Source organism: Haliaeetus albicilla, chromosome 3 (genome assembly GCF_947461875.1).
Source record: "Haliaeetus albicilla chromosome 3, bHalAlb1.1, whole genome shotgun sequence".
Classification (NCBI taxonomy): domain Eukaryota; kingdom Metazoa; phylum Chordata; class Aves; order Accipitriformes; family Accipitridae; genus Haliaeetus; species Haliaeetus albicilla.
In genome coordinates, this window is record NC_091485.1 from 11,336,976 (window position 1) to 11,349,240 (window position 12,265).

The 12,265-nt window shown below is 42.7% G+C and overlaps 1 protein-coding gene across 1 annotated transcript; it reads left to right on the top strand.

The window, feature by feature from the left end:
* The first annotated feature begins 4,078 nt into the window (after window positions 1–4,078).
* C3H6orf62 (chromosome 3 C6orf62 homolog) lies at window positions 4,079–12,033 on the top strand. The gene is made up of 5 exons (XM_009914706.2): window positions 4,079–6,342; window positions 8,314–8,490; window positions 9,062–9,184; window positions 10,071–10,205; window positions 10,753–12,033. The coding sequence occupies exons 1-5, from the start codon at window positions 6,214–6,216 to the stop codon at window positions 10,876–10,878; spliced, it is 690 nt and encodes a 229-aa protein (XP_009913008.1). The 5' UTR covers window positions 4,079–6,213; the 3' UTR covers window positions 10,879–12,033.
* Window positions 12,034–12,265: the final 232 nt, after the last annotated feature.

The window sequence follows — 12,265 nt, forward strand, 5'->3', positions numbered from 1 at the left end:
AAAAGCATTCCTGTTATGTCTTAGAAACGAGTGTTTTCTCTAAAGGCAGGAAAGAGTGAATCACAGTATATTCTGAAGTATATGAAAGAGTTTAAATTGCCACCTAATTTGTTTTGTTTGAATTTAGAAAGAATACTGATTTATTTTTGTCTGATGCATAAACATTTGGCACTGAATTAATCACAGTTCTGTTTTTGAAGCGAGTAGCTTCAGGGCTGGTACAACTCCAACATACACAGCCAGTACAGTATGCGTGGAAAGTATAAACAGAAAGATAACAGAATCCATTTAATCTCTTCCTAACCATAATATATATAGCAATTTGCTGCAATCTGTTAAAAACTTATTCTTATCTAGAAATTATTAAGTTTTAAGTAACTAATTATTAAGCTGGAAATTAAGAGCAGAGGCATTAGAGTACAATCTTGCCCATATGCTTATGAGTAAATAGTTAATTCTGAAAACATGAATTAGATTCTGAAATCCCATAAATTTTGGGGAAAAAACCCAACAAGGTGTTTCTATAGAGTTATCAATCCTTTTTAATTTACAGAAAAAAACACAACTTATTATGCAACTGAAATGTGAAAAAAACTACGGTGCTCAATTTCACTGAAAACGGCAAGGAAACAATAAAATGGTGAATAGAAAATACAAGTTTTTCAGAGCAGAAAAGGAAAAAATACACAAGCAACCAGGCATTCCAAACTTGCAGTGCTTCTCAAAACTACATTACTCAAACACTTTCTTTCTCAAGGAATATATTTTTGTGACAAGGTCTTTCCTACCTAATCCTCCCCCCCACCCCGTGGCTGCAGAGACCGAAGTCCCTTGGGATGTGCGTGCATTTGATTCTCCAAAGACTACAGGACTGCAGCTACATGGTAACGTACAAATTCCTCCTCACTTTGAGTGGCAGAAAGACTAAAGGACACCAAAGTTAACGAAGCAGAAGCTGACCCACTCTACTGACTGCTTTGCTCAGCCTGGATTTAACATGCACAAGAAACACTATTTTTGCTGTGCTAATGGGACTGAAGCCTAAATAAAAAACTATTACATATTTTGCATATACTGCCACAATCGACTTGTCAGGTTTGTTTTGTATACCACGCACATTTCTCTCTTCTTAGTAATATAGTTTATATCATTTTAAATTAGATTTGAAGAGAGGCAGTCTGTCATTAGACCAAGTGTTATAATGCCAAAACACACACCAGCTTTCAGGCACACAAGCCTCTCTTAGAAATGGTACAACATTGCATAACCAGTAAAAAGCATAACAATAATATACAATTATCTGGTCAAGAGAATTATGGCTCAATAGCATAGAAATATTTATTTTGCTAAGTTGTAACTCTCCATTCAGTGAGAGATGTTACTTAATAATATATATTTTCACTGAGATGCTGATATTTTTCTACTATATGAGCTTCATCGTTGTGCACGATGGAGGAAAAGAAGCACAACTGTATAAAAGAAGGACAAGACTCAGCTCTTACCCATGGCTTTAATAGTGCAGAAATTTCTGCACATCTATGTATAAAAAACATACTTTGGTTGGTTGATGTACTCATTTGCGTAAACGTCGTCAGGATCTCTTTGCTAGCCCATAAGAGAAAAGAAAAAACTCTTCTCTGAGTTTGGTAAGGGAGGTAGTTGCCTATATAAGGAGGAGCAGCAACCTATACACAGGGAACCTGGAGTGATTTCAGTTCCCCATCCCCTTCTGAAATGTTGTGAAAGGATTTGAGCAGCCTGAGTTTCCAGAAGACAGCTGGTGGCTGCTTAAGATGTAATACTCTGTACCCGATCCCTCTAGGTATATATATATATATATATATATATATATCTCCTCTAAGTATATATATTCCTCTCCTCATAGCTCTTCTAGAAAGTCCTCCAGAAGAAAAACTGTTCTTGGCCTGCACTACATTTGACAAAATTTTTTGGATGCATTCCTCAACCTGGGGCTGGGCACCTGCCTACTCCCTTGTGACAAAGGGCAGTAGCTGTGGCTGCATCCCTGCACTCGAGAGGGCAGCTGGAGTTACTGGGCTGGAAGAAAACTCCTTCCTTTCTCCTCCGCAGGCAAGCAAGGTGCCAGTTCCCTCGGAGAGCCTTCTGTGCCGGGGCGATCCTCACGTCAAGCAGTGCTGCTGTGCCGGCACAAAGAGGGTCACAGGCCAAGTGTGAGTCACGGCTTAAAATAGCAGCGGGCACAAGACGGGAATTTCAGACTGCGGCACAAAATGCCGTACAGGGCAGCACGGCAAACAAAAGCGCTCTGACTGAAAAAGCGGGTAGCTAAACACAGCTCTCGTTAAGGGCAGGCTGATATTACAGTTAAAGAGTGTTGGCTTTTTGAAACAGTCCTAGCAGTGCAGAGCTAATGTAATACCCCTGTTTAGATGCCTTGCTTTTTACCTCCAAATAAAGGGTTATTTTCAATAGGCGTTGCCATTAGGAGCGAACAGCAGTCTGTAAGTGGGTAAAAATTACCCGTTTCTGCTCTGTTCCTGTTCAAACAACAGGGGAGCGTTCTGGGTAACGCCTGTGACAGGGAAAGCAAGGTTGAGTGTTGGCATCCGAGGGCCTGACTGATGCCGGGTGAAGACAATGAGGTCTAAGGGCTGCGACAGAGGACAGGCAGGAGGGAAGGAGACAAGGCGTCCAAGGGAAAGTGCGTGAAGGTGTGCTAAAGGGACATAGCTAATATGAAGGTCAGGAGAGAACAAGGGAAACCAGCAGAGACAAGTAAGAGCAGAGACCAAGGGAAAAAAAGACTGAAATCTACCGGAGTTTATTGGGGAGTGCCATGGCCACGCTGCGTGGGCTTGGAAAGACAACCAGATGAGACAGACGGTGCCCGCGCTTGTCTTCTGCTTGTAATCTTTTTAATATCGTTGCTGTTCTGGTGAGTCACAGGCGCCAGCTTCCAGAGGGAAGGTGGGAGAGACGCCTTCGCCCACCTCGGCGGCCTGCCTCTCCCTCAGCGAGTCACCGTCCCCTTAGCTCTGGCGCAGCTGCCGGGCATTTTGGAAGCACGTCCAGCCTGGGTAATTCTGGATGGCGAGGCTCTCCCTGGCACGCCTGAGGGGAGACACGAGGGGTGGGCGCCATCGAACGCCCGAAGATGGCGGCTCTCCCGCCTCGCCTCCCGCCTTCCAATGCAAAGCGCCCAGGTCAAAGTCAGCTGCGTCGCAGGGAAGGTGAAAGGAGGGAGGCATAAGCCTTTCCTTGTAGTACAGAAATAAAAATGCTTACTTTTCTCCAAGGATTGGGTCTGCGTCTCTGCAATAGCCATTACTTATTTATAAAAATTAGGCAGCCTCCTCAGGAAGCATTACTACCACCACGGAAGAACGTGGATTGTCCTACACGGGCTGGGCCCTGGTTTCTGTTGCAAGATCAGTACTGGAGACGCCACGTAACCTTTCAGTAAATGTTAGGGGGTTTTTTTTATTTATTTACAGTTTAGTTCACGTATGTACGATGGGCCGAACACCAACCCCAACGGACGAAATTAAACAAAATGCACCACTACAGGACTTAAAAGCTGTATTTACCAACAACATCACGATGCTTAAGGTTGAAAAAAGTTTAAATATTCCCTTCATGTACGAAGGGGGGGGGGGTGCCCCGGGCAGATACCACCTCGGGGAGGGGAGGGGGGGCGGCCTCCCCTTCCTCCCGTTGTGCCTTCCTGCCCTGCCCCGCTCCCCCCCCTCCGCTGAGAACTGCGTTGAGCAACCCCATCCGGGTCCTTGTCCGGCGGGCCGTGGCCCACTCGGCATCACGTGGGGCAGGAGGGCGGTGGCACGAGGCGTGACAGTGGGGGGGGGAGGAGCAGGGAAGTGCGACCCGGATTCTTGGTGTGGTGACGGCTCGGAGATGCTCTGCCGCCGTCATACTCTCCCCTCTGTCTCTCCCGAACAGGAGTGTCTGTGGCTAGCGAGGCTACCGCTGAGCCTTACTGCCTGGAGCACAACGTTCTGTGCCCCCCCCCAGGGGTGGGGCACTTGCGCTTGGTACGCGCCCGCCAGAGCGCGCCTGCGCAGTGCGGGCAGGGCGGTGCCTGTGTGACTCAGGCGCTGCCATTTTGAGTGGTGGGTCCTGGCCGCGCAGCTCCGCTCCGCGCTCGCTCCCTCCCGTGCCGAGGCACAGGCGCAGACCGAGGCGCTGCCGCTCGCTCCTGCCGTCGCCTTCGAGGACGTCCCGGGACCGCCTGGGCGAAGAGAGGCTCGCCTCAGCCCTTTCGTCCTTCTCCCGGCCGTCCCCGTCCTCCTCCTCCGCTGCCGCTCCGGGATCTCTATGCCCGCCGCCCTCCGTAGGAGCCACTAGCGCAGGGACCCGCCGCCGTCTCCTCCTCCTTCCGCTGCTGCCACCGCCGTCGCCTCTTCCTCCTTCTCCTCTTCCTCTCTCCGCCACCATTTCCCCACTCCCCGGCACCGGGGCGCTGAGCTAGACTATGGGGACCAGGTTGGGGCTGAGCAGCGGCAGAGCGGGCGGCCCGGTCACCGTGTCCACTGCAGCAGGGATGGGGGGGCTCCGCGGCTTCGTGGCTTTATCTTGACATGGCTCCTCTCCGTGCTGCTAGCAGCGCCGCCGCCTCCACTGCTCCTCCTGCGCCCGCCGGCTGCGGGTAGCGAGCGGGCCACGGTCTCGGTCTCTTGCCTGAGTCTCTCAGTCTCTTGCTTAAGTAGGGGGGGGGGAAGTTTTGGGAGGGGTTCCTTTTTTTTGGTTTTTTTTCCTTTTTTTCCCTTTTCCTTTCTTTTTTCTTTTTGTCAAGAGAGGAGGGGGAATACTTTTTCCCCTCTTCCTAACCTGGTCTGACGAATTTGCTAACCTAAAAACTTTTAACCCCGACTAATCAAACACCTGGGGGGGAAAATGTCTGGAGAGAGGAAGAAAATAACTTGATAACCGGGGATTTGCTTTTTTGGGGGGGAGGGTGTTTTAGAGGTTTAAAATTGCAACCTAGGCTTGCAATTAAAAAAAGAAACCTCGCAAAAATTTTGACACCGAAAACCTGTTTTGCGAGAAAAGCAGGAGCAAAACTCTCCATGTTTTCCAAGTCGTGACCATGAAGTGAGAGGGGAGACGCCGTGCTACTGTGGGTGTCCCGCTGCCCTGGGCACAGGCCGCCCGCTGCAGCCTCTGCCGTCTTGTGTAGAGAGAGGCCTAAGGAGAAGCGAAAAGCATTGGCCATGCACAGCCTCGGCTAACTGTGCTCGCTGTGGAGCGCAGCAGCAGCAGAGAGAGAAGGATCCCCGGGGGATCGGCAGCCCAGGGAGCGTGTGAGGTGTTGGGGGATGTAGGGCTCTCCCACTGGTAAGGAGCCCGGGTTTGGGGCACCGATTTGGGTTTTAGTCTCTAGGTGAGATAATACTGTCCCTTGAACCCCTGCCCGCCCCTCGTCTATGGCCATCATGATCCCTCTTCTCTTTGGCAGCAGTAGCCTCAGGGCAATGATGTGCCTGATGATGAGCAGGATGAAGTTAGAAATGACTCCGCTGTTTTTTCTCTTTGCTCCCCTGCAAACCAGCACTGTGTTGTCTGTAGTTGATTTTGTTGTTGTTGGCAGAGAAATGTCATACCTCCCAGGATGTGCACTCCTCCTTTGCACCCTTTTCTCTGCTCTCCACCAAGTGTAATAATTCTAAAGAACAAAAAAAAAAAGACGGGCAACATAGCAATAGTGGAAAGCTGGGAATAATAATCAGTAGAGTCATGAATCTGGCTGGGGTAAAACGCAATTTGTAATTTCAGCTTCATTTTTTTTTGTAAGCAGAGCAAAAGTACCCCCCCCATGGATTGGGCTTGTGCCAGTTGCTTTTTATTGTACACATAAATTGTGATAAGATTTGTTTTTTGTTTTTTTTTTTTCTCATTCTTACCCACTTATTCCTGCGGCTAAACTGTTCAAATTTTTGTCTTCAAAATTCTTAGGGTTTTTTTTTTCTTGGTTTATTGTAAACCTCTTGTCCAGCCATGGCTGGACAACTACTTACTTTGTTTCTTGACCCCTCCGATACGACATTCTCGTAAAATATTGCCTGAGGTGCGGTTTTGGGTTACATTAGTGTTTTATCTATTCAGTCGTATTAGCAGGAATAAAACGACTTGTTTCTGTTGTACTTGAGTCTTACGAAAAGGTGCCCATAGTTTAGCAACAGTTTCCAAAGGCTTTAGTACCACCTGTATTACAAAATGGGGGACCCAAACTCCCGGAAGAAACAAGCTCTGAACAGACTTCGTGCTCAGCTTAGAAAGAAAAAAGAATCTTTAGCTGACCAGTTTGACTTCAAGATGTACATTGCCTTTGTGTTCAAAGACAAGGTAACTTGGTTTTAATGTTTCTCTCTTACTGTGTTGTCTGTTACAATGCATGTTGACTACACTGTGCAAAGTCTTGCTGCCTGATTGCATCCTATGGTTTATCCTGAATAAATTCCATTGACTTTCTAACATTTTTTACATGGCTAATTGCTATAAAATTTACTTAGTTCATGTTTGCAATTTTGGCTTTTTGTATGTTTGTAGTTTTGTAATGCAGAGGGTGCTAGTGCCTCATTAAATGATTACTTGGTAACTTCTGCATTGGGTAAATATTTTTCAAAGTTACTGTAACTCATTAAGCCTAATTGGGGTCTGAATTGCATAATTGTTGGCTGTGAACAGTGGAGTTGGAAAGGGAGACCTGGCTGGAGCGATTGCTAAAGTTACTGCGTTTAACTAGATAAAGCAGAAGGGAAGACCTGGCAGTTGAAGGGAGGAGTTGTAAAATGCAACACTGAAATGGCCCAAGCATGCAGGCATATGTGAAACTGCTGCTACCATTTTGAAAGGGAGTGGGGAGGAAAAGAGGAAGTCTTCATTTGCTTGGCTGCCTCGCCTGCTGCTGGATGCTACGTGTCTGGGCCAGGGTGGTATTTCTAAAGTTAATTAGACCCAGAATTGTAGGAGAGTTTCCGTCCACAGAAGAAATAGGTGCTTATACTAAGTGAATGAGCTGAACAAATGATGAACAAGTGAAAATAGAAGCAAGTGGCAACAGGGTACATAATGTGCGAAATGCATGTAGATAAGCACTGAAATTCTTTAAGCCCCTCAAATGTATAGTTTTTGCATTTGCTGTAATAGTTATGTGTGTTTTAATGAAGACTCTGTTCTTTGAACTCTTAATTGAAAAGTTTCCGTGAAATTCCTAAGTTCAGTTTGCTTTTGTTCATCAGTTCTAGTGCAAACAGAGATGGATGTAGTGGGATGTAATTTCTTGGTACTGTCTCATAGTCATAAAGAGAAATATGAATGTTTAGTCAGTGGTAACAATTAGATTTTCTTAGATGATATGACTTTAATAGTTTTGGTTGGAGCATTCATACTACTTCCTGGTTGCTTTGTAGAAATTTGTTGCAGATGCCTGTTTTAAATCCTGTAAAATTTGCTTATCGCAGTGAACTGAAGATGTCCATCCAGTACCAGTTTGCTTAAAGTAGTTCAGCTCAGCCTAGCTTGGTCAGCAAATAGGTGCCTGTTATGTATGTTCTGGCTGGGGGTGTGAAGGATTATTTGATAAAATATGCTTTGCCTGTTATGTAGTTCTTAAATAGGTCAAGACTTCTCATGAGCTATAAGAAAGCTGTTAGAAGGAGACATACAACTTTAAGTGATTTTACATACAGCAAAAACTCTTCCAAATTCCCCATAATGTTTTGGCCTTGTTTGAGAGATACTGAAATATTTGTAGTCAGCATAAAGGTTATTTAGCAGATTAAAATAGTCCTTCTTTGAGGAGGTTATGACTTCTAGCTAACTTCAGATTGGATCTTGATCATGCACTGCTACCAAATGTGGCATTGAAAGACTTCACTTTTCATAGAAGGCCAACTTTAAAGTATTGCAAAGGCCAGGGGTGGGGAAATGGGGATGGGGGAAGTGTTACTTGATTTGCAAAGAGAAGCTTGCAGAGGGCTCTTGGTCAGCCCAAAGTCATGTAATCTATGTGATAAAAGGGCAGTTCTGTTAATGGTTGGATACAACTTTAATGTTTGCAAGATTGGCGTGTAAATCTGTATCTTTGGAGACTACAAAAACATCTTCAACTTCTTATAAAAAGTTGTTGGACTGATTCTGTTTAATTTATAAAATTTTGCATGTAAATTTTAGTGTGGTTTGTGTCAAAGTCCTAACTTGTGATGTGCACTTTATATATGAATGCTAAGAGAAAATCATAAACTCTGAAATAAACTGTTAGCTATAATTGCCTAGAAGGGATTGTAATCTTGATGTAACCTGTGCTTTTTTTAGAAGAAGAAGTCAGCGCTTTTTGAAGTGTCTGAAGTGATACCAGTCATGACCAATAATTATGAAGAAAATATCCTGAAAGGTGTGCGGGATTCCAGCTATTCTTTGGAAAGTTCCTTAGAGCTTCTGCAGAAGGATGTAGTACAGCTTCATGCACCCCGCTACCAGTCTATGCGCAGGGTAAAGTTCCTCTTGACACTTGCTGAATTCTAGTTTTTCAACACTTGTGCTTTTCCTTGTGAATCTTAAGGCTAATCTTGCTTTTTTTCTCTGTGCTGCATGAGGGTTCTGCAGGCATGTGTTTATGGGATCTAGTTTGAAGGGTTAACAGCCTACGTGTTCTGTTCTGAAATTCTGTTTAAATATGTAGTGCTGAAGCTTGACCTTTCATCTGTCTCACTCAGATATGCCTTGGGAATTATATCTTCTTGCCATCCTTGTCCTTTAGTAGGCATGTGTTAATTCTTGCAATAACTTGCTGTACAACTAAGTGGGTTTGCTCTGAATATTGGAAGATAGTCTTTGCTAATGTTTTCTTAAAGTTGGAATTTATATTAACTGGATTCTGATACTAAAACTCAGTGGAAGGCAAGGAAGACTTTAGTTGTGCTAAGAGTAATACAAATGGAAAATTACATAAACATGGTAATAAGTACCACCTTTAAATGATGTGCCTGTATAGATTAAGTTGCTTATCTGTATCTTTGACTATAATGGAGGGAATGTAAGTACAGAACTTTACTACTTACAGGACGTGATTGGCTGTACTCAGGAGATGGACTTCATTCTTTGGCCTCGTAACGATATTGAGAAGATAGTCTGTCTCCTGTTTTCTCGGTGGAAGGGATCTGATGAACCCTTTAGGCCTGTTCAGGTATTTGTTTTTGTTTTTATAACTTCAGTAAGTAACTTACACCTGGAGGGGAAGGTAAGTACTGTCTTTTCTTAACCAATAAGTTGATAAGGTATGTGATTTCTGTGGATGTTAAAGTATGCTGTCTGTTTTTATTTATCAAGTAGTCAGTGTTTTGAATGCCAAATTCTGGTTCCTATCTTTATGCACTGTTATGTTAGCACTTGCAGAATTTAAGTGTCTGAAGGGCCTTTGCAAATGATGTGTATGTATAAATACATGCATGATGTTAGTGTTTGTACAAGTGGATTAGATGTGGCTTTTAGTACAGTTGAACCTTTGTCTAAATACGATGGTGTCATTAAGGGTCTGCGAGTTTCCTAAGTTGCTGTATTTTGTTAGATGAAAGAGGGTCTGAGATGGAATTGTTTCATAATAATTTTACCTTGAAATAAACTTCAAACATTTTAGACTATTTTTTCAGTAGCCAGCTTTAGCAGTTTACGTTCAGATTTTTGAACAATGTTACATGTATTTTCTGTGCTGGTTCTGCAATAATGGGAAGCTGTTGGAAGAAATGTGCTGTGTTGTTGATGCACAGGGATGTTCTGCCACAACAAGCTAAATCTGGTTTTATACATGCAGTTAAAGTTGTACCTTTGAATTGTTAATCCATTGTTGCAATGACTTAACGTCAATGTTGGCAGAATGAAACTAGGTAATGCTTTAAATAGTGCCAAGACTCAAGTGTGGTGGTGTTGCTGTGGTCCCCAATTTTCTGCTTTTCATAGATGAGAAAAGGAAAGAAACAAAAGTCATGGTAAAGCCCCAGATTGAAGAAGATTAATTGGTTAAATGTGAGCTTTAGCTTAATAAATATTTTATTCCCTTCCCTCACACAATGCAGGCCAAGTTTGAATTTCATCACGGTGACTACGAAAAACAGTTTCTGCATGTTCTGAGCCGAAAGGACAAGACTGGAATTGTTGTCAACAACCCTAACCAGTCAGTGTTTCTCTTCATTGACAGACAGCACTTGCAGGTAAGTTTATTTTGTCCCTCTTCTTAACAAGTGTCTTTTAATGATAAAATACTTTTTCTTAGGAACATCAGTGATTTTACTGCAAAATACTGAAGTAGAAAAATTGATCATGCATTCATGCTTGCATTTCAGCAGTTTCAGAGGAACCTTACAGTATAAATAGGATTCATACATGCAAAAACTAGCTGTGGGCCACAGATGTGTTCACATAGAATGAATTTAATGTTCTTGTATTGAAAATTAAGTTCTAAAATAGACTTAATGGTGTTTTGGAAGAATTAAAACATTGGCTTAATGTGGGTGATACTACAGAAATTATTCAAGTGAAGAATGAACAGAGTAGTGAAAATATTTTGGACATTACAGGTCACAGACTAATTTTGAGTTTGAGCTGTTTATACGGATGAAACAGTGGCTTTTAAATGTCTGTGGTTCCACAACCAGCAGCAAGCTAATAATTGGGCTGGATCTGCTGGGGGTCTGCCTGTTAGTCTTGAGTTACCTTTCATGTTTAATAGTTTTTCTTTGGGTTTTTCTTTGCCTCTAGACTCCAAAAAACAAAGCTACAATCTTCAAGTTATGCAGCATCTGCCTGTACCTGCCACAGGAGCAGCTCACTCACTGGACGGTTGGTACCATAGAGGATCACCTCCGTCCTTACATGCCAGAGTAAGGTACTGGCCAGCAAAATGGGGAAGATCACAGAATGCAGCAGTGGATTTTCACTTTCCTCACCACTTTATTCTTTCAGAATTTAGAAGAAAATGGACTCATGTTCAGAACACTATACATTGTGAAACTTGATCATCCTGGATTTTTTTTATCATTTGTATCTCAGAACTTTACATTTTTTTTAGATGTTTTCTGCATGGACCTTGTGAAAGAGAGGATGCTCTGCACGCTTCTGCACTGCATCAGCATCTTACTAAAATGTGAAATGAAGGGACTGTACACTGAAACAAATGTATCCGAAAGCACAAAGTGATCATTTGTGGTGGTGTTCCCATTTGTGCTGGTCATGACCCCTAACATCTATAATGTTAACCATCAGTATTTGGAGGGTGAGAAGTGAATGTAACGGGTATAAAAGCCTTATAGCTTTGCTGTTAATGATTGTATCAAAGAGCACTATCATTCATTTTAATGAACAGAAAAGTGGCTATTACAATAGGAAGTAAATGCGGGAAAGAAATCTTTCTTTAAAAAAAAGCATCTCATTTAATGTGTAGGCATTTTTTGCCTCTTTTATTTTGCTGGGCCATGTCTAAGTTTACTGGCACTTTTGTTTTGGATCTCTTTCCCCAAGTTGCTGTATAACTGTATGAAAGTATTCTTTTTGAGTTGGATGCATTTATACAGATGAGGCAGACCTGGAGTCTGAAGTTGCTAAAGCAGCTAAAAATAAAGTAAAATAATAGCTGCAGAAACAATGTTGGTAGAGGATTATTTTTTCTTGAGAGTTGAGACTTGTAAACTTGCAGGTGAACTGTGCAGGACATACTGGTTTCTAAAACATTTCTTATGGAAAACCCGTTGAGGTTTTTTTCTTTTGGAATAGACATTATAAAACAATGTAAAATAGTGTTTGGAGTGTCAAAAGTTGGTTCTGACAGAACATTTTAAGATTGTGCAATGATAAAAGGAAGACTACTGTATAGTTTTGATGACAAAGAAGGCTCTGCTTAAGGGTTGAGTACTTTACTGGAGTAAAACTGCATAAGCCTGCTCCCTTTGGATAAAACTAGTGCTTACCTGTTAAAAACTTGTATTTAGCTTTTGTTTGGAATTGGAAAAAATTGGAACTTAAATAAAATTAGGTGAAAGATGACTGGTTTTATTTATGGAAATCCTATGAATTGAATTTTAGCAGTGTCTTGGTGTCACCCATTGCAAACACTGAAAATGTACAGGCTGTAAAATGGTAGTAAGATTAACAAAGAGTAGTGGCAAAGGTGTTCTGTATGTGGGCAGTATGTTTGTTCTGAAAAGTAGCTGTTGGAAATAATTGAATTACTAGCATACTATTGTATTGGTACATGGATATTTTTAGTTCTTTGGTC